A 23,189-nucleotide genomic window follows, 5' to 3' on the forward strand; every position below is an offset into this window, starting at 1 on the left:
TACAGGGATAATAGTTGTATAAGGAGCCAGTAATGACGCTTTGATGATGGGTGAAGCACACTACAACATTTCAGGTAGATTTAATCAAGTTTAAAGTTGTCCCAACTCTCAAAGAGATTTGCATCTTTGGATTAAAAATTTGCACCAGTGCTTACTCTCATCAAAATCTTGTAGTGTTTATCCCCATTTAAAGAGTAATAAAGGGTAAAACGAAGATGAAACGTGCTTAAATGATTCACTGATCACCAGGAGAAGTACAATCTTTGCCATGAGGAATAATATTATCAATCAGCCATTTAGCAGCTATAAGCCCATAATTAATAATATCTTTAACTGTGCAATAGTGATTTAACAGATGTTTTGTACAACATGGTTTACTCTGGCATTAATAGCTTTCTATACTACACATCTAAACTAATACTCTTATATATTTGTACTATTCCTGCATTTTTACAGGTTTTTACACACCATAATAAATCACATTTTACAGCATTATTATTATTTATGCTGTTGTTATGTATTGTGGTATACATATTATAATGTGTATCTCTTACTTCTAGTTTACCATATTTATTGCTGTTATATTGTAGAATAATGCACATATTTTTTATATTTAATTACATGACTTCCAAAAGATTAAAACACAGATACTAATGCATTATTTGCCTATAGTTTGTAGATTTCTTTCATAAAGTACATGAAGCACCTTGTGTTTCCAGAAAAAAGATTCACAATCATTTCTTTCTTTCTTGTTTCATTCACAGTCAGTCTATCACCTCCTAGTGGCTTTTAGGAGGCAAGGCAGTGTCTGAATCACACTGAACCGCAATCATTCACTTGGCTGTATGTCTTTATTACAGACTATTTGAGTTAATTAGATCAGAAAATAAATACATTTTTTCAATGTAGCACTCTTTATAATCATATTTTGTCCAAGTTTGTTCATGGCAAAAATCTATTATTTCATGAGAATATAACAGAAAGGAAATATATGTAAAAATAAATATATATAGAACAATTATAAATCCTAACTCGACCACAATGCATGTTCAAACAATATGTGCATACAAACATATGAAAAGACACACACACACACACACTCTGTCTCTCTCTCTCTCTCTCTCACACACACACACACACACACACACACACACACACACACACACACACACACACACACACACACACACACACACACACACACACACACACACACGCACCCAGCAGCTAAACCTTGTGAGAAATGTAAGAACAGTTAGTAGTAGTAGTACAGGTTAGGTCGATCAGACATGCAAGTGCTGAGGAATAAAAAGAACCGTCCGTCAATGGACATGACTGAGGGTTGCTCATTGAATACAAGTGTCTGAAATACCATTGAGTTTATTTTAGTGAATACAGATCTGGGCTAGGTCCATTCACAGGTGACGGTCTCATAAGAGTGCAGAGTCACCTGGCCTCTGTCATGTGACCACATGACATTATAGCAGCATTATTACGATGACCAATAGAGCAGCACCTGGAGGAGTGTTAGGGGAGTGCACTGCCGTTACAGTGAAATGAGGGAGTTAAATATTGGCCTCGGATGAGAATGACATTGCAGACTGTTTCAATCGGTTAGAGATGGACAAAAGAAACTGATGAAAAGTCCTGACTTTCAAAGTGCAGGAGGGAGAAGGAGCCTGTCAATAAATTAGAATAATTAAATCAATAAAATGTTCTTCGCTGATCAGACAGGGACATCCAAAAACTGAAGAATACACATGAAGTACATGTGAAATTGGACAAAATGATTTTGAAAAATACAGTCAGTGTATAATAAAAGGACATCAAACTGTATTTTTTCATATCATTTGAATCAAAAAGAGAAGCTGGGGCCACAGCAGCTGTCGTGCTGTTGGATGAGATGGGAAAGGTTGTGATGACTGACAACCCCTCCGAGGCAGCCGGTTGGTTCAAAACAGCACAGGCAACGTTCTAGCCAAGCTTCAGCTCACCTGCTGTCCCATTCGGGATAGAGGGGGAACGCGAGAAGTATTTAAGAAGAGGGGTATATATATATATATATATATATTCACACATACACACAGGTCGCAGAGGCACAACACACAGTCACATCCGTATGCTCGCAGAAAGCCTCCGCAGTACAAACACTGCTGATGTACACTACATTTTTTTTCATATTTACAAATTTTTAATAAACACATTAAATAGTTGATAAAATGATCCAGACCTACATAATTAGTAACACATACACATGGTTTGTGTGTGTGATGTGATCTTGTTTAGTGCTGATCGTCACTGTGCGTATATGTTTTAACTGTTAAACAAACACTTCCAAAGATAATAAAATATGATTATGTTTCAACTGCTTTGAGATACATGGTAGAATATTCTCCAGTTAAAATGAATCATGTCCACAATCCAAATTCAACGACTTTTACAACAGATTTCATTGAACTCTTTGGTGACAATACCCATCCACTCAAAATGGAAAATGAATTCTTTAGCAAACAAATATGCAATATTCTTTGGGAAAAGTGTGATGTTAGCATTATAGCCAATGTACAACATGGTATCCAACTCTAATTTTGTGATTAAAATATACTGGAAAAACTCTGAGTAACAACTGCTCACTGACACGATGTATTAGTCAGACAATTAGTTGGGAAAGCTCTCGTCTGATTCCTGTAGTGGCTTTAAGGTTATGAATTGATGAGGGAATGTTCTGTAAAAGTCACTTACCCAACATCATCCATGATACAGCCCGACCAATGGTCATCACACTTGCACTCGCCTGGAAATGAAAAAAAACAAACACACATCAACATCTTGCCATTGCATAGAAACAAGCCTTAAAAATGAGCTGGAAAAGTAAGAAATAAAAGGAGTCGTTAAAGTTTAACTGTGTACCATTGAGGATCCTCTTCTTGTCAGAGAAGATGCCAACGTTCTGTCCAAGAGACTGAGCGAGGGTTATGGCCATCTCATCTGTTTTCCCGTACTGATGAAGAGGCAGAAAGACGAGAGAGAGAGAGAGAGAGATAGAGAGACAGAGACAGAGAGAGAGACAGAGAGAGAGAGAGAGAGACAGAGAGAGAGAGAGAGAGAGAGACAGAGACAGAGACAGAGACAGAGACAGAGACAGAGAGGGAGAGACAGAGACAGAGACAGAGCGAGAGAGAGAGCGACAGAGAGAGCGAGGAGAGAAAGAGCATGAACCAGAAAATAAACAAAATATCAGATAAGTCTGAAAAAATAAAGTGTTATAAAGGATCTTACAAAGGCATCCCACTCAAAGCTAACAAAACACTTTGGATTAATTAATCAAATGGAATAACAGATACTAAATGCCTATAAACTGAAACGGAAGAATACAACAGAAATAAATGCACAGTATTGACAAGAAAGATTTAAAAAAAATATTCTCATTTAACAACAGAAATAAGAGAACATGCTAATGTTGTTCTATGAGGAGAAAATGACTCATGATTGTACTCCACATTGCCTACACCCTCTATCTAATGGACAGCAAACTGACTGTCATTTTGGAGGTTTTGAAAATCTATAATTTGAAGTTCGAGGCTCACCTCATTGACTCCCCCTCCTTTAGTCAGAGCGCAAACGCCTCCCATATAGGAAGCTCCACCCCAACTGCTATGGAAACGATTCCCTCTGTTAAGAAAATAAAGTTATGTGTTTAATAAAAAAAGATTCCGAGCACACATAGAACATCATTTTAAGTATTCAAACTTACGAGAAGAGGTGAACAGAGTCGCATTTCTCCTTGATGAAGTCTTTCCGATACTTCATGAACTCCTTCAGCGTCACCATGGGGTCGTCGTCAATGTTGAACTTACTGTCGGCTGACCATGTTTCCATCGCAACCAGCACAATCCGGGTGTTGAGCTGTTCCTTGAAAATCTGGAGAATTAATAGTAGATTTAATATAGCTAAGACATACTGACATGGCGTGATTGATATAAAAAGTGACGAGCACGCTTCATATTCATCAACATCTTCAGCTGTCTGCTGTAAAAGCAGCATTCAAACAGTCAGTGTGATCAGTGTCCCGCCAGCAGACAGCAGCACATTACAGGCAGACAGACGAAGTCAATAAGGGTAACAGTCTGAAGGACATACTGTAGAGGGAGCATACTGGCAAATAATAATGTTTGCTTTCATAAAATGGAAATCTATTGGGCTACTGAGCCAGACAAACACTGGAGAAGAGGCCAAGAGCAAAGCTTTATTTGTTTAAGCTGAATGCCAGTAGTATCAAAACAAAGCTGTTCCCAATCCAGCCGTTAAAACCTCAACCTATAACTCCATTCAGCCAGAACCTGAGAGGCGGGTTGAATATTTTTTAAATTATTATTATTGTGCAGAGGATGTAATATTTTTCATCTCGATGGAAATACCTTGAAAGCAGGAGTAAGTGTTGTAAACAACTTTCTGACTTCCAAATATCACTGGGGATTTATTTTTCAGAAAATCGGATGTTTGGTTTTAAAAATCACAGAAAGAGCATTGAAGATAAATAAAAGGAGCCATGACTTTCCCCCCAAACTAAATGTATTTGTTGATCATGAACTCAGGGTCGGGCACTGAGCAAATTAGCTCCGTGAGATGTGGTTAACAAAACCTAGAAAGTGGATTTCAAGTTAAAAGATTTGTATTGTTTTTTCTTATACCCTTATATGCACATGTCCATCAAATGGAAGGGAATGCACCATTTACTTTACAGTAAAGGCTCGTTGGTTTGGGAATGATCACTGTGTCACTCTGTAGTGGGTGGACATTGGTTGAGGAAAGGGACCGTAACAATTCCTTTTCCTGATATGGACACCTTTTACTGACTACAAACTATCTCACGTTATCTCATGACACTTTTCCTTTAGAGCAGGTGCAGACAGTGCTCTTTAAATTTGAAGAAACCCAATATTCCCCCATGAGCAATCAGTATGACTGCGGCAAGAAAAAAAAACCTCTCCTTTAACGGGAAGAAACCTCAAACAGAACCAGGCTCTGGGCGGCCATCTGCCTCGACCGGTTAATTCTGTATATTTAAACCCACAGTAACTTATAAGTAATTGATATAATATTTATCATGCTGCCAATGTGAATGTGGCCTCAGTGCTGTGGCAGGATGGCATACACTGGGGGGAAAAAAGGCAACTATACTCTCGCATGGAAATCAATGTGTACATCCCAAACAGAGTCTGCTTCATATGATCTTCTTCAGGGACACGACAAAAAAGCATGACCTTTCCCGAGCGTCCCCAGCCTATCAGCTTACAGGCATGACTCTGTGGCAGGTCAGATTTCAGTAGCACAGCAAACAAATGTGTCTACAAATAATGAAACACTGAAATATCTGCCTCCGTACTGTTGGGATACCACTGCTGTTTCAGTCCTCTGAAAACTCATGACTGGCTGGTTAATGGCTGCACGCAGCATTATATGGGCCAGGAGAGGTTTTAAATGTAGAGAGTGAGGTTGGTTCAATGAGAAATCAGTTCGATGTATACCCGGAAGTGCTTGTGGCAAGCTTTCCAAGAAGTGGATCAATACAATTCTTACCATGTCAGCCATATTGACGACTGACTTCGCATAGTTATTCGTGTGTCCAACGGAAAGCCGATGCTTCTTGTACTGAAGAGAGAGGGACAGACAGGAAACAATTCATTTTCGGTCATTTAAATGTGTAAAAGGAGCCAGTGTGCACATTTGATCGCTCCAAATATCACCTTTATTGTGTATAAAACATTTCCGTCCCTGGGGATTTTAGTCAGGGTCATTTGGATCAAAACTGTCTGGTTTATGCACAATGAAGGTAGCATTTGGAGTTATAGAATTAACAATTTTACGGTATAAAGTCTATCATAATTGTACAACCATACCAGATCTACTTACCATTAAATGGTCATTGATCACCATCAACTCAATGTATTTGATCTCATCCTCTACATTGTGTGACTCATGTGGAGCCTGAGAAGAAACAATACAGTTTGCCAGTTTCAAAATAAAAACAGACAGACAGACACTGTTTTCTTAGTTTTCTTCAACCAAGACATTTTTACATCATTGACAATTTCAGAACAGCACACACAGCAAAGACAAAGACCAACTCTTGTCTCATGCGTCACCAAGAAAAGAAATGACAGATCAATAAGGAGGAACTTTGCAAAGCTAAACCAGGTTTGTCTTTGTTCCAAATAAAGATGAGAGCAGCTCTGAGGGCTGAGGGGCGGACAGCTGCAGACATCTGACTGTGTCTGAGAAGAGACGAGGAAGCAGCATACTCACAAGGTAAATATTTCATGAAAAAAAGAAAAAGAGAGAAGGGTGGGGAGCTGTTGTGTGGGAGGAGAGTGAGGAAACAGCGCTCTCTCTTTATCCTTGTGAATTTACATAAAACATACAGGCAGGGAAACAGCAGGAGAATCAGGTTTGGACAAACAGCATCGAGAGCATAATTATCTATCTTACACTCAAGTCAACATCCATCAGCTGCCATCTGCTAATGATAATGATTTTCTCACAAATAGGCCTGCAGAGGAGTCATACCTGTCTCTTTCTTCTCCTGTGAACAACTCTTGACCCGGGAAATGGAGGACTGGGAAAAGGCGGCTCTGGAAAATTACCTAGAAAACAGAAACATCAATAAATGAAAATGTATTACACTACTTTTTATAAGTATTAATCATATTACATTCCTTCTCATTACTTCAGTCATCATCTTACCACTGAGGAGATCATTAAATCCCTCATGCCCTGCAGATTTATAGATCATGTGAATGCGGACATCTCCCTAAAAGACACAAAAAGCAGAATCAGTGACACAGATCACAGCCAAAAGTGTGTTATGGGGGTCAAGCAGCGATATGTTCCAGTTCACCTCAAGTGAAATGATCAGTGGTGGGCCGGCAGGGCCAGCTATGCCTTCTCTGCTGGCCTAAACAGAATCACAAAGTTATAGCTATTTTATGATTTAATAATTTTTCACAAATACACTACATGTATTTTAAGTTTTTTTTCCCCATTCGCTTATTTTCTCATTGCACAGCTCCTGTCTTCCTCTGTTGCTCTGCTTCCAGCACAGCTTGTTTTAAGGAGAGCTTTTATCCAATCAGATTCAGCCCTCTATGCTATGCTATGCTAACCTGAGGACGCCATAGCAAAGCCGGCCGGCCGCGTTACACAAAAGCCGGCGTACGTGGAACGCCGGCCAGCGTTGTTATTGTTCCGGGTTCAAAAGGTCACATATCCCGGTCACACATGTCTGTTATGTGAGCGCAGTTATAGAAACAAATAACCTTAGCTCAGTAGGACAGCACAGAAGGCCCAGGTATAAAATGCACTCCCCGCCACTGGAAATTATACTATATGTCCATGCTGCCTGGTTGATTCTGTCTAATCCAGGGGTGTCAAACTCATTTTCACTCTGGGGCCACATCAGCATCACGGTCGCCCTCAAAGGGCCGGTTGTAAATGTAAGACGGTGTAAATGTAACTACGGTACTCCTAACATAGTTAGTTTAGTTTCCCGGGATATCTGTGACTTCCACAACACGTACTTCCAGTTGTGTGATTTCTCCTCCGCCATTGTTTCCTGTTGCTGGTGCAAAATGCATTCTGGGATATTTGGCTGTCCCAAGTACAGACAAGTCACCTCCGATGCATCCCGGGTAAAATGGGCAGAGCGAGCCACATCCGGGCATTAGGGCCGTGCTTGGCTCGATGTGAACTTTGAATTGGAACAGTACTTGGGCTGAGACTGATGACGTTTCAGTACAGAGAAGTACGCATGTTGAGAAACTTGTTGGAAATCCTCTTTATGGGCTGTTGCATCTCCTGTCCACCTGTTGTGATAGTTTTAATGTCGGCACACAGACAACATGCCATCTCATCACTTCGACTTTCTATCTCATAATTTCGACCATGGGGATATTTTTATTTTCACATCTAACTTTAAATTTTTGTAAAAAAAAAAAAAAAAAAAATTATTATTTTATTTTTTTTGCTGGCGGATTCGCGGGCCACATAAAATGACGTGGCGGGCCGTTTGGCACCCCTTTGACAGATTAGACTCTAATCTGTTCTGATCTGCACCCTATGTTGATTTGGTTGATTTTCAGTTTTGTATATTGCACCCACGCACAAAAAGTTCAGGGGAGACAAATAATTGGTCAAAAACACATACTATCATATGGTTGGTATAGAAACAAACATCAAAAAGGATTTGGACAGAATATTGGTCGACCTCTGTTGCTTCACAAAATACTTTGCATCTACTCAACCAGAATGTCAGCAGCAGACAAACTTATATGTTTTGCATCATACGGTTTAGGGGTTTATATCTTTATTTTATTTATTTGTACCTATTTCTGGACAATTGCACATTATTATTTATCCTCTTGTATTGTATTTGCTCACATGATTATTGTAAATACTTGTATCTTTCAATTTGTATGTCAAATTTGATCGACACTGATTTTAATGCTCTGCACGCATGCGTAAACCACCTGTGAGACAACACTGAGGGCTACAGTAAACCAAATGTACTTCAGGAAAAGGGTCTGGTTTGGTTTGGACCGAGTGTGTGCAGAATACCGAGCTGAAATGACACTGCCTTCGACCTAAACACGACCTAACAGCTAGAAATATAAGGTATGTGTCAATGTTTAATGTAGTTGTCGTGTTTGAGCTTCACAATGAGGGATTCCGGGACGCAACAGGTTGTTGTAATGCTAAGTTATTAGCTACCAGCTAGCTAGTTGGCTAATTTAACGCTGGCGTGAAATGCTCAGTCAGCAGCCTATTCGTAAACATTCCGTGGTTGTCATTTCATATGTTGACGGTAGATTTTAGTGAACTAAACTGCTGATATATGCAGCCATTAATCCGTTCATAACCAAAATACCAGTTAGTGATGAACCAACGGGCTAAAAGAGCTAACGCTAAAGTTAGCTAACCTAACGTTATAATAAGTTAGCTAAGGTAACGTTAGTTGATGAAACTCACCCAGACAGACGTCGTCTGGCAAGATGTTGCGTGTCATAACTTCATAAATGCCTGTTTTTGTTCGGTTATCGTGTAATGTTGATCACAAAATTGAATTTCAGTATAATACCAGGTGTTAGTATAATTATAATGTCATGGTATTAGTCAGTGTATTATCACACAGTTATATTGGGATGATGCAGTCATCATTGACCTCTGTAGTTAAGTTACCATGATGACTGCATTTAAAAAAAAGAAACAAATAACAGTACTTTACATGTGTAAACAAGATGAAAACACAAGGCAACTAAAAATAGGAATCAGTGAACCTTAAATACTCCATTACTGACTGGAAGCCAGAGCAGTGGCGATATGATCAGTCTCTTGCTGCTGCGTTTTACATCATCTGAAGATATGAGATATTGCAAATATCTAGATGTGATTGTGTTAAAGACACATAGGAATTAAAGACAGCCATGGTCAGTCACTGTTGTCACACAAAGAGACCTTAAACATCTAATTCAACTGCTCATTGTTTAGCTGCACTGCAGTATAGACACTCTTGCGACTGCAACCTCAGATTCCAAGTCATTCCCAGTTTGTTTGCTAATGAAATGAGAGCATTGTTTCTCGGGGACGGCAGATATTGGGTCAACTATGCTGTGGTGCATAGAAATACAGGGGGGTTGCTCATAGCTAGGTCAGTCTGTGGCACAGTTGGCTTACTTCAGTAGTAATGGGGCCATTAGGAGAAGCTTGTACAACCATGCCTTTTTCCTATAATCAGGAGTTCTGTGTAAATAACTACAGTCACATTATGGCCCCACTGCATTGACTGGTCACTTCTTTCTGTCTGACTTCCTGTCATTATCTGTTCAAACAGGAACTCTCCTCGTGGCCTCGGTTCCTGTCAGCGCCACCATGTCGTGCCGGGACATCCACGCCACCAACGCTTTTGCCTTCTTCGTTGCCTTTGTGTCTGTGGGAGGGATTGCTGTGGCAGCATTGATCCCACAGTGGCGCATTACGAGACTCGTCACTTTCAATCGTAATGCCAAGAATATCAGCGTGTATGATGGGCTGTGGGCTAAATGTGTAAAACAGGACGGCTATTCAGGATGTTACTACTATGATTCAGAGGTATTACTTTGATACATTTGCTCTCCTCTGCTCATGCTTTTTCCTTTTCTGTCCTAAATGATCCTAACAGAAACCATGTCTTCTCATGTTTCCAGTGGTACTCTAAAGTGGACCAGCTGGATCTGCGGCTTCTGCAGTTCTGTCTGCCTACAGGCCTGCTGTTCGGCTCGCTAGCCTTGCTGCTGTGCATGGCAGGAATGTGTAAGACCTGCTGCTGCTCAGACAAGCCTGAACCGGACATTAAGACCATCAGATTCCTGGTCAACAATGCAGGCTGTCACCTGGTGGCAGGGACGTTCTTGTTCCTAGGTGGAGCTATCGCCATCGCACCCTCAGTATGGTTCCTGTTCCGCACCAAGGAAATGAACATCAGATATGATAACATTTTCTCTGATGGCTTTGCTGTGTATGTATCTATAGGCTGCTCTGGAGGACTAATGCTGGCCGCCCTGCTGATGTTCATGTGGTACTGTATGTGTAAGAAGTTGCCTTCACCTTTCTGGTTGCCACTACCCTCCATGCCTATCTCTCTGTCCACCCAGCCGCTCACTGCCAACGGATATCCTCCTTCCCCAGTTTATGGTCCTCAGCCCTTCCCACCACAGCCCTTCCCTCCCACAGTTATTGACGCCCAGCCGTATGTGACCTCTCAGGGCTACGCGCAAAGTGTGATCGCCCCTGCACCAACACAGATGTACATGACTCAGATTTCTGCTCCAGATGGGTATGGTTCAGAGGTGGGAGGGACCCAGGCTTACAGCTACGCTCCCTCACAGAGTTATGCTCCTTCGCAGAGTTATGCTCCTTCGCAGAGCTACGCTCCTTCGCAGAGCTACGCTCCATCTCAGGGCTACGCATCCACCTACGCAGGCCACCGCTACTCCTCCCGCTCACGGATGTCTGCCATAGAGATCGATATCCCCGTGCTGACACAGGGACAGTAAGAGAAAAGCTGCTGATAACGTCAGTACATTAAAGGCTCCTGTCCATGAGTGTCCATGAAGATCACCACTGATGAGTATAATAGATGAAAGTTAATAATATGAGAGCTATTTACAGCCCCTAGAGTTAGTCAGTCAGTAAATTGCTGATTGTAGAAGATGAAACCCAGTTAAAAGAATGCTGGGATTGTGAAGGATGAGCTTTTCTTAAAAACAAAGACATCACTGGTGTAAACACTGTATTCAGCATAGTATTGTAGAAAGGGAAGAATGGATTGCCTGCCAACACCTGAAAGACATTTCAACCAACTAGCCTTTTTCACTACTTTACCAGCAGAGAATGACCACAAACGATGGCGCCTAACTTGCTGATGTGGCCAATGGACCAATGTACTAGATACAAGCAAATTGTTACTAGCATTTAGTATGTGGCTGAATATAAATTATCACTCTTGCTTTTAGATTAAAGAAGCCCTGTTGATGGCTGCCAAGAAGCTACTGACAGCTTGTCAGTTATTCTGTTAACTTTGTTTATGTTGGACACGTATTTATACTCCAATGATTTGTCACTTTTGTCTGTGTAAAGCCTTCAGTATAGAAGTCTAATGTTATCACTACTGTACATTACTTAGAATTCTGTGGTTCTGAATGAACAACTACTAACTGACTCGCCTGTTAATATCGTTTGTGTTTGTTCTGTAACATGAATTGTTTATGTCACTCCTGTGAGGAGCGGCTGTTGAAGTTTTTAATGCACTAATTGTGTGAATACTGTGCCGGTTTACATTGCCTTTGTTCACTGACTTTGTTTCAGCCTTGAGTATTTTCTAACATATTACTTTATCATTTATTGCAACATACGTTTCCGAAGTGTTAACGTCTAAATAACTATGGCACTAAGAAATGTATCGCTACATTTTAATTATGAACGGTCATCTTAAAACAACACTAACAGGAATGAGAGTGCTGTTCATCAACATGTCCGCTGATAATTAAAACTTTTGCCAACTTAGCTGGAAGTGTATTGCTGGTCAGTGGTTGGAGCCAGTTTTACTTTACAGTTTGAGCCTTTTGCATAACGGGCACTGATCGACAATTCTTTGAAGTCTAATGCATTCATCTTATTCAACAATGTTGAGGTCAAATGTTTTTCTACACTAACTTTTTGTTTTTATTAAAACAAATCCAAGTATATGTGTGTGTGTGCCTGTTTATGTGCCGGGGTAACAACAATAAATAGACAATAGATCTCCTTGTACTGGAATAATTAATGTGAGTATGTTGTCCGTCCTCACTCGTCTGGCAAAAGACTAAGGAGAAACGGCAACATTTCAGTCAGACTGGGTTACAAGCGGGAAAAGAGAGCCAGCTCATAGCTGCTCAGGTGATGGTTCCAGCAAGTTGTCTCCACAGTTCAATTGATCAATTGTTTGACTAAATCAATGGCTGGTGAGGTTCTGGTTTCCCAGAAATGTATTGCCATAAAATGTTATACTTCCTTCTGTAATCTCTTGGTGGTGACTTGATTCGCTGATGTCGTAGCGAAAATGACGAGGACAGAGGGTCAACTGGAGTTGCCATCCAGCGGGTCGTGTTTTAATAAGAACAAGCCAACATCAACAAGTTCAGCATATTGAAACCTCCCAATGTACTGCTCTTCACAGATCACTCTTATAGTCAAAATTCACACCTCCTTTTGCTACGTTCCACCAATCAAACCAATCTGTTGAATCAAGGATCAGGACACATCTGGACTCCTAATTTGGGCATGTTCCTATTTTGTTCTGGGCACACAGAACACAACTCCATGTACGGAGTTGTTTGTCTGGCCCTCATTGTCATTTCCCAAAAATGATGCTGAGAGCCAGAATAACACGTTATGTAACTGTTTACGTGTGAGCCCAGATGCGTTCAGGTCAATTCAAGTTAAGTTCACAGTTATAATGCTGATTTTCTTCTACACTGAGGGATATTAAAGTTATCCAGATGTCGGTCTGCAGTGATGCCGAGGCTACGTTTACAGCTTACACCTACAACCACATCAGCTAAAGTCACACAATCATCACATTTTCTCTCTAAGGAAGGCCAAGTTACCAAATGTAGAGCACAAATCCACAATTTCGCAGACAGATATACAACACAGACCTACATGCAACTCATGATGACTTATTATTCCTCCAGAAATGATACAGCTTTGCCTTTGTTTGGCTTTGGAGCAAGATTTTAGTTGAACCTTCGTTGTGAAATGTGCACTTTACTCTGAGTCTAGAACCTATTTGGCAGTTGCCCTGAACTGCTCTGTGGGTAAATATTTAGGTTATCACATCAGACTCCAGAACAAATCTATCGCCAATTAAAAACAGTGAGCACTCTATTAAAATGAATCTTTTCGCACTGCAGTGTTTTGTCTTTATCTTTGATGTAGTCCTAGCGGACTGAGCATCTGAGTTAACAGTCATCAGTCTGAACTGCAGCAGCCATAATTGGAGCTAACTCCTGCTTTGATGTCACACGTTCATTTTGACTGAGAATTTAGTGGCTGATGATTAATTAGACCACATGACATAGATGCCTTTGTATTATTTGTAGCATATACACAGTGCATCAATCTTGAATTAACTGTTGTAATAAAGCATTTTCTGGACCAGTTTTCTTTGTTCCCAAGATCCTCACTCTTACAAATCACAGCATATAGACTCTGCAGGGAGTGTGTAGTGATGGAGATTTAGGGTCTAAACACAGATGGCTTTCATATGTCGTGCTACAAAGAGACGGGGTGGGGCCTAGGTTGCCAGGGGAGATGGTACATCAGACACAGACTACTGGCTCATGAATATAAAGCAGAGCGGGGTAGCGTGATTTTCATTCTTGCTCTCGGTCTGCATGTGTGAATGAACTGGTCCAGGTTTAGCAACATGAGGTTGGCTTGAGGCCACAGGGAGACCCCCTTTTTTAAATCTCAATCTAACTCACTCTGAGCTTCATTCCCAGCTTGAGCTGGGATCAAAAAATCCTCCTCTTGGCACCTAATGCGAAAACCAACCCCCCCCCCCCCCCAACACACATACACACACACACACCCTACAACCTGCCACCACCCCCACCAACACACCCCTTACTTCATCCTTCACTCCCTCATCCTCAGTTATCCTCCCAGATTTGGGAATATTTCATATGTATATCTATGATAAAAAAATCATTTAAAGAAACCGACAAAACCAGGAGAATAGTTTCCATCAACACCACAAACGATTACTTAGTATTCGTGTGCACGCTATCTGGTGGGATTTTACTTCATTTGAACACACTACGTGCAAAAATCCTGCTTAGACTTAGTATGTAGTATAGATTTGGGACAAGCTGCTAATTTAGTTGTTTGATAAATGACTTAAGCCATTAATCAATTCTCAAAATACTGCTTTGTCTTTGTTTTCTGAACTCACAGTCACTGCAATAGCAACAAAACGCAGCACTGTGCTTTTCTCAGTCCTCACTGAAAGTGAATAGTCAGAGCTGTTGGGATGTAGCCGCAGGGGCCCTGAGGTGCAGGTGGGGTTGGGAAGGTGTCCAAAAAAACAAGAGGGCTAAACATGTGGTGTTTTCTGCAAATGCAAGTCAGCATCGCACATACTCAAGTTGTCTGCATGTTCACGCTCACACAAACAGTTGCACACTACAGCTTGTTTCCATGCATCAGCCTCGTAGACCCCGGGTATGTCACGTTCTTATGTCAACTTTAATTTTGGCGCTCTGCATTGCTCACAACTGTAGTCTACTTGTTCAGAACCCCATTTACACAAGACAATAATACTTTAAAACCAGTCCCGCTGCAAAAGGTGACATGAGCAGCTGGTTCAGGACAGACTTAGCCAATGTCCTGCATTACTTTTTCTGCCTTGGCAGAAGAAGATCAGATGGATTCACCATCTGGTCGACAGGGTCCATGCCAACGCTCTATCCATCTCAACACCCCCCGTCCTGCCATGTTTCTTTTTCCTATCACTTTCAACGAGATCATAGCAGCCGGAATGAATGGTACATAAAACAGCCTCTGCATTTAATGCTACGAACTGATAAGTGGCTGTTTCAGGTTATAACAAGAACATGACTGAGCAAACAGCCTATTTAAAAAGAAAGCCTTCTAAAATCCACTCAGAAAGCAGAATATTTTCTGTGTGCCTCTCTGTGCCTCTGTGTGTGTGTGTGTGTGTGTGTGTGTGTGTGTGTGTGTGTGTGTGTGTGTGTGTGTGTGTGTGTGTGTGTGTGTGTGTTGGTACACAGGGTACATGAGGAGCACTTAGGTTTGTGCAGCAAACATCTGTGTGACAAAAATAAGAGCGGACGGCTTGCAGACCAAGCAGACTGTCAAAAGAGACAAAGAGATATTTAGAGGGTGAAATAGAGAAAGAGATCAACCGAGAGGAGCCCAGAGATGCAGAGAGGGAGAGACAGTCACAGTGGACCATCGGCCGCAGGGAGCAGACATCCAGAGCTCAGCGCTGACAAACTGACAGCCATTGCCGGGCTCGGGGGAAGCTCTGTCCCAGGCATTGTCATGCAGACAGGATTCCCTCACCTAAAATGCCAAAACCATCACGAGCAACGGAGCTATGTGCCAAATATTTTTCCCAAACCACCTCAGTACTTGTACCACGGTACAGACTATTATGTTTTATGTAATTTACAGTATTTGAGAAGCCTAGATTCTTTGAGGCAAGTTGAGTTCTGGTATTTTATAACTAAATGCTGAAACTGACCGTTATATGTCACACTTGATGTGTAGAGGTGGAACAAGTATTTCAATCCTTCACTGGAGCAAAAGTTGTAATACCACAATAATAAATGATGCATTAATATCTAAGTAGCATTTTAGCACTGTAGCTGACCAAGGTGTTGGGTAGTTTAACTTATAATAATCGCATTTGATGATGAGATCATATGTTTTGTTTGTAAAATCTGCAACTGCAAAGTAACTAAAGCTGTCAGATAAACGTGAAGGATGAAGGAGAAAGTAGCAACATTTAGGCCTGTAGCATTAAAGTTCTTCTAATTAGAGCAATCAATTTATAATGTTGTACATCAACATACCGGATGTCACCTGAATGATGTCTTTCCTTTGGCTTTGTATATGTGCTCCACAATATGTCTTGCTTTATTTTCTATATTTGATATGCAGCAGTGTTTTTGGCCTAATGTTTGGCACGACACACAGAAAAACTAAACTAGTGGAGAATCTTATGTGCATTTTACGTCACTGGGCCTGTGTGAATGACCAAAGAAAAGCTACCGAGATACTGTATCTCTGAAGGCGAGTGCTGCAGCAATATTCTGAGTTAAGATCTCTCTCTCTCTCTCTGTCTCTCTCATCACTTGAATAATTCAGTCTCTCCAGAAAACGCTGGAGAGGAATGACGAAGGCAGAGACGAAGAAGAGGCCAGATGAGGAGGGAGTCAAAGAAGAAGTGGAGGAGAGGAGAAAGCCGTGACATATGTGAAGTAAACCTGGTGGGCTGAACCATCGTTGTGTATCATTCTTTCTCTTGCTCGGTCTTCTTTTATCAATCTTTCACATTCTGAATATTCTGTTGCTTTAATACATTTTCTTTCCATATTGTATAACTGTGATATAGTAACTGACATTACAAACCAATGAGTTCATCTTGTTTTGTAGTTTTTCTGCAGGAGATACAATGACAATCAAATTATCTATAATTTAACTGACTCTGATTTATTCCGAAGCTCCTCTCAGGACTATAAATGACCTGCGTGAATCCTGTAATATCAGGTGAACTATTCTCACCATTTATGTGCGGCACACACAGTCCTGAAGCAAAGTGATTTCCAGTCAGGTACAAAAAATGAAAGATTTTGGAGCAGCTCAGCTAGTTTGAAAAAGTACAAATCATGATTTGAATAAATTTGTCTTTAGAAGGAAAACAAATACACCAAATAGTCGTAGTATGCATGCAAATGGAACTAAACCTACTGACAAACCAGCCTAACGAAGCCTGAACATTGCAGATTAAAGGATAACTACATATAATACTTTTTTCACCTTTATTATAAAAGCCTTCAGGACGTCAATCAATTTTGAATGAAATAATGATGCAACAACATCTGATCATGGAATAATCAACAGGGCTGGGAGGCAGCTGGACATGACAAGATGAAAAGATGAAAGAAGGGAAAACTGATAAAACCGTCAAGAGGATTCATCACCAGCTCCTATAGAGTACATATACGTTCCCGTGAAGAGTACTTACATTGCTGTTGCCCCGTCCTCCAGGTTCAATCATGTAGGTGTGATTGCCATCGAAAAACATCCCACTGAAAAACAAAGAGAGAGGAAAGCACATATCAACACCAGTTGTTGTTTTATTCAGCACTAAATAGAATAATGCATCTGAATCCAACTCCTCCTCAGCCACCAGTGTGATAGACAAGCCATTTCAGTGCTTGCCCAGGGACTTTTATTGTGTTATTATCATTTGTCAGAATAATAACTGTAGTGCACTCCTACAAGGTGCAGTTTTGGACAGAATCCTCTGCTGTCCTGCTCTATTTGGCCCATGTACAGCTTATAGGGGTTGTAGGAGCCAGGTGTGGCCTGTGTCATTTTGTCACAATGGGGGTTTATCAGCTGTCCGAATTAGACTAGGGGAAGGATTGGAAGGAGGGGGGGGGGGGGGGGGGGGGTGAGAGAGGGAGCCTTATTTTTTGTTGACCGCTATTTCACGCTATTTCATGTTATTTTTACACGTTTATTCACATTAATACTGACAAATGATTGAGTTATGATTGTATGCCATCTAGAATCAACGTTTATTTGTTGCCCACAAATAAACACTCGAACCTCATCCACTGGATTCCGGAAGTCATTTACGTTACAGCCAGCGCGTCCGCAAGTTTAAATCCCCTCTACTTAGCCTCTCTGTGACTGAAGGAAAATTGCCGATAGTCATCTACAGGGGTGGAGGGTAATACTAAACAAAAGGCCATCCAATCATCTCAGAGATTCTCCCCACCCAGCACAACGTAAAGGTCACCTACGGACTTTATCTCTGGAACAATAACGACGAGTTTAAACTGGTTGACCAATGACTAAGAAGCATGTGAAATGAGTGCAGTTTAGCACAAAATTGGTGCAAATCATGATGGTTCTCTCGAACATTTATTGGAAAATGTAATGATTTCATATGTAATTAATATCTCTAAATGCAGTCATCACATAAAGGTATGAGAGAAAGAGGCCACAACACACACGCACATCATTTTGATCATGCAATCATTTAAAAAAGTCAGAGATCAATTTCTTATTTAGCAGCCGGGGCAAGGTCTTCTCGTCTCTGCCCATCTGCGTGTGCGCATGTCCACAGTAATGGACGTCATCCACTTTATCTGAAGCTCTTAAGAGATTGGTCGTGTCGAACTGTAAAGTCATGAAGGTAAACACTGCAGGAACACGCAATCTGTCTCACTCTTCCCTCTGCCTTTTTTCTACCGCTTTCTGGCCTTCAACACACATAAATCACCTTCAGCACACTCTCTTTGTCCAGGTCCAACATTGCACTTAAAGCAGATTGCACACACAGAAGAAGAAGACAACACAGATAAAAATGTGTATTACCTTTTTAACTTTTTGGTCTGTTTGTGTCTTCGTGTTTTATTTTCCCTGTATTGTTTTGGATACAATATATTTTACATCAAGAAAGTTTAGCAGCATGTAAAATGTAACTTATTGAAGTTCACAAAATACAGTTGTGATGCTGATTTTAACTGCGTTTTTTATATATTTCTTGAACTCCCAAACCAAACACTACATTCTGCTGAGACAACAAGGGGAAATTCACATTACTTCCACTGTTTTCTTCACTTTAAAAGGACCTGAAAACCGATTTTCTCATTCAGCTTTGGCAATTAGTGATGAGATTCAACATGAACACACACTTTTTATGCCAAACAGTTTGGTTATTTTATGAGAAATTTGTATGTTTGTGTTTTAAGTCTGCACCCCTCTTATTAGTTCGAAATGGGCGGGACTCCATTGGAAAAAAGTGATGTCACACACTTCTGTCCACCAATCAGGATTTAGCAGTTGTTGTTCTAAAAGCAGATTTGAACTGGCTCAACATTTGAACTTTTCTGGGATATGATGTAATGTTCAGGCTGATCATTTCTTAATCAGTATGAGGTTTTGCATTTCAGTCACAAATGTAAAACATGGAGGATGCTCTAAACAGGAACCTGAGTCAGTGGTTAACTGTCTGCTGAGAGCACTATCCATACTGTTAATACCCTATTGTATTGCAGAGTAAAGTTTCTCTGTTTGCGCGCATGTGTGTGTGTGTGTGTGTGTGTCTGTGTGTGTGTGTGTGTGTGTGTGTGTGTGTGTGTGTGTGTGTGTGTGTGTGTGTGTGTGTGTGTGTGTGTAAGAGAAAGGGAGAGGGAGAGAGAAAGAGGAGAGAGCAGGATGTATATTACAGTAAACACCTGACTCAGCATAAGGGAAATACTCTGCCTCTAATGTCTAACCCCTCGATACCACGGTACACTCCCTGAACTCCCTTGCGCTTACTGTCTCTCATCCACCTACACATGCACACACACACACAAACACACAACTTAGTTTGCATTGGTTTGCAAAAAGAAGTCTGATTGTACAGAAGTCAATGAGACAATGACCCTACTTCTCACTTGATTTATTACCTCAGTGAACATTTTAAACAAGTTTATGATCTCAATTGCTAGTTTGACGTCTTGTTTCATACAACATGATGTTCATTTGGTAGATTATAGTCCCATTTAAGAGTAAAATAGATGATAAAGCTGGGCATGCTTTTGGGCGTGGCTGTCTTATGATTGACAGGACAGGACTTCTCCGGTCTGGGGGTTATCCATATCTTTGTCCAACAACCTTAACCCTTTCAAAGTGCGTTTTCAGTTCATGAAAGTAAATTGTAACAACTGAAATTTGGTCCCTAAAGACGTCTTATTTAGCATTCGGTTGTACTTTGCTCCACCCTCTTGTGTTACTTCTGGTTCCAAAAAGCTAATATGGCGACGGCCAAAAACCAAAATGGCAAACTCAAGGCTTCAAAAGACGAGTCCTCAAACCAATGGGTGACTTTACTTTGACTACATCCACTGTCACATTATATCCTAATCTGTCCTGTATATGACAATGTACTGCATGTGCAACACATTCACCTTGTTTGGCTGTGATTAATTCATGCCCTACTTTTCATTATTTAGTGTGCGGCACGACATAATTTGCTGTGCTGACACATTTCCCAACATGATCCCACAATCACATGAAATATGCAAACGTTATTAAAAGCCCAAGCTTATTTTAGCTTATTCAGCAAGTATCAATCTCATTTCACCCACTTGCTTTAATTAGATGAATTTATTTCTCTGCACTGATTATTTTGTTTTGGATGTTACGTTAAAAGAGAATTTCCTGGACTGAATCAGGCTCTGATGAGGTGTAATGGATCGAGAATGAAAGGGATGAAGTGATGAAGTAGTGTTTACTGTAAACAATGTGACGATGTGAATGAATACACAAGGATTCCTGCTAATAAATGAGCAATAGATTAAACTGACAAGAAGCTTCTTCCAGGACTGTATTTTTCTCTTTACTCGTTTACAGCAATAACGTTATAAATTCTGCTTTCTTTCTTTTTTTGTGCAATTACTTTTTAAGAAACCTAAATAATTAACGTAAAAACAAAAAAAAACAGCGAGAGCAAAATATACCATATGTGTTAAATGTCTGAGGTTTGGTTGTGGGTTTTTTAATCTTACAGTATGTTCACAGTTTTGGGAAAATACTGTTTCCTTTCAGCAAATGTGTGGAAGCAACTGTGAAAAAAACGTATTTTATGTGCATGATTATTCATAGGTGCCAATTTATGCAAGTTTTGTATTAATCGCATACAATGACATCCAGTAACACAGGATATATTTTTGCCTCTCTTCTCTTCATATACACACCCACACACACACACACTATAACACAAAAACTCAGATACAGCGTACAAGCATTCCTCCCAGCAGAGTTTCTGCCCCATCCCTCTGCTTTAGAGCACAAACTCTAAAAATACCAGCGCTGAGAAGAGAAGATGCCTGAGCAGCACCTGTCAGCGCGAATGATAACCTGTGCACCGAAAAATGCAGAGAGACAGAGACGGGCTGGCAAAAACTAATTACATTGACCTAATGAATAAACGGGAGCATTGGCCGATTACCTGGACACACAGAGGCAGCAATGTTGGCTGAGAAACACGCACACATATAAATTCACATGATATTTGTACTTACTACAATCCGTGACAGGTTGAGACAGCCACAAAGGAGTGAGGAATGTCTCTGACCTTCCCCTGATAGTAGCAGTGCTCTCCTCCCTGTCAGCAAAACACAAACACTCACAGATTAAGATCACACACATGGCTGCCTCCTAAAATGTCCCATGCACTCAGACAGAGACCGAAACATCTCACCTGCTGCTTTCATTACCACGTTCCATCAGAGTGACCGATCACACGGAATTCATTTGCTGACAAGTGCAAGTATGATTTGGTGTAGACGTGCGCGTGTACTGTATGTTTATTTGTGTGGTACATACACACACTTTGAGATTAACCAATTCACATCCTACCATCTGTGTGTTAACCCCTTCTGTGCCTTCTTTGTCCTCCATCCCAACTTATACCCACAATAGGAAGCCACATCATCAGTCTTTAGTTTTTCCATCTTGTCATAACTCTGTCTTCGCTCTCTATCTCCGTCTGTCTTTTTGTGTGTGTGTGTGTGTGTGTGTGTGTGTGTTTCTTCCCTTATCTGCCAGCGTAACACAGATTTATTTTCTATATACGTGTATGATGTCTAAGTGTCTAAGTGCTCAGCAGGCCATCTCTTCCTGGTCCATTTCTCGCTGCCTAACAGCCATTAGGCAGGAAGCCGGTCTCCCTGAGGAGACGCAGCTTTTATCAGAGGATCAATTTCTGCCCTACAGTTTGATGCTATGCACTGCTTCCTCCAGCTCTCTCTGTGGATTTTAAAACCCATGCCCGGCTCATGTGTTTGTGTGAGGAGGCATGTATATGTTTGTTGCGGTTGGTAAACTACATGACCAAAAGTAAGTGAAAACCTGAACTACAGGCGTAATGGTGATGACTTTCAACCAGATTTCGGAACAGGAATTTGCTCCCATTCAGCCATGAGAGCAGAAGTGATGTGATGCTGCTACAAGGCCTGGTTTGCAGTCGGCGTTCCAACTCATCCCGAAGCTGTTGGATGGGTTTCAAATTGTGGCTTTGTGCAGGCTAGCCAAATTCTTCCATTCTAAAACACGGGAAAAACATGAACTTGGCTTTATCATGGAGATATTTTCATGTTGAAACAGGAAAGGGTGTACCCCAAACTGTTGCCATAAAGTTGGAAGCACACTGTCTAAATATTGTGGTATGCTGTACAATTACGTTAAGATTTCCCTTACAGGAATTTTCAGACATTTTTAGAAATACACTTTCTTGCCGAGAGTTAGAGGAGACAATGGTGCATCCATCCAAACTCATGTTTGTGTGTAAAGCAGCTGATTAGCTTAGCTTAGCATAGCAACTGGAAACAGTTTGCCTGCTGTCCAAAGGAAACCAGATGTGCCTACCAGACCCCAGAAAGCTCACTAACAATATATCTTATATCTAATATCTTATTTGGAGCCTTGTCATCACCAAGAGGTTTTTAGGCAACCAGTGGAAACTCCAGAATATGTATCTAGTCTTAATGCTAAGCTGAGCTAACCGTCTCCGTGGCTTTATATTTACCATACAGACAACTCTCAGCAGGAGATTATATTTGTGTATTTCACAAAATGCCAAACTGTTCCTTTAAGGTTTCCCTTAATTGTAAGTAAGGGGCAAGGTTAGCCCAAACCATGGAAAATAAACAAACGTTAAGTGGACAGGCGTGGCAACATAACTTTGATCGCTCATTTCCTTAAAGAGCTATTTCAGGTTTACAGGAATTAGAGTTACACATAGTCAATGTTAAGAGCTGATGTATAAAGGGGTCCTCATAGATGTATAGTGTAATATAAATGGG

General features: G+C 40.8%; 2 protein-coding genes across 3 annotated transcripts in view; one reads left to right on the top strand and one right to left on the bottom strand.

Annotated features, from left to right (window-relative positions):
* Positions 1 to 23,189, bottom strand: part of adam22 (ADAM metallopeptidase domain 22) — a 54,975-nt gene that overhangs the window by 13,852 nt on the left and 17,934 nt on the right. For both annotated transcript variants that reach the window (XM_079275358.1, XM_079275357.1), the window contains exons 5-14: positions 21,408 to 21,490; positions 17,348 to 17,411; positions 6,745 to 6,811; positions 6,568 to 6,644; positions 5,914 to 5,988; positions 5,581 to 5,652; positions 3,755 to 3,921; positions 3,588 to 3,672; positions 2,911 to 3,001; positions 2,743 to 2,794 (exon numbers count right to left, since the gene is read on the bottom strand). In XM_079275358.1, coding sequence (XP_079131484.1) covers positions 2,743 to 2,794; positions 2,911 to 3,001; positions 3,588 to 3,672; positions 3,755 to 3,921; positions 5,581 to 5,652; positions 5,914 to 5,988; positions 6,568 to 6,644; positions 6,745 to 6,811; positions 17,348 to 17,411; positions 21,408 to 21,490 — 833 coding nt within the window. The remainder of the gene's footprint in view (positions 1 to 2,742; positions 2,795 to 2,910; positions 3,002 to 3,587; positions 3,673 to 3,754; positions 3,922 to 5,580; positions 5,653 to 5,913; positions 5,989 to 6,567; positions 6,645 to 6,744; positions 6,812 to 17,347; positions 17,412 to 21,407; positions 21,491 to 23,189) is intronic.
* On the top strand, positions 8,560 to 12,260 carry cldn12 (claudin 12). Its single transcript, XM_079275361.1, has 3 exons — positions 8,560 to 8,670; positions 9,887 to 10,143; positions 10,239 to 12,260. The coding sequence occupies exons 2-3, from the start codon at positions 9,925 to 9,927 to the stop codon at positions 11,085 to 11,087; spliced, it is 1,068 nt and encodes a 355-aa protein (XP_079131487.1). The 5' UTR covers positions 8,560 to 8,670; positions 9,887 to 9,924; the 3' UTR covers positions 11,088 to 12,260.

This window comes from Melanostigma gelatinosum (genome assembly GCF_949748355.1).
Source record: "Melanostigma gelatinosum genome assembly, chromosome: 9".
Lineage (NCBI taxonomy): Eukaryota > Metazoa > Chordata > Actinopteri > Perciformes > Zoarcidae > Melanostigma > Melanostigma gelatinosum.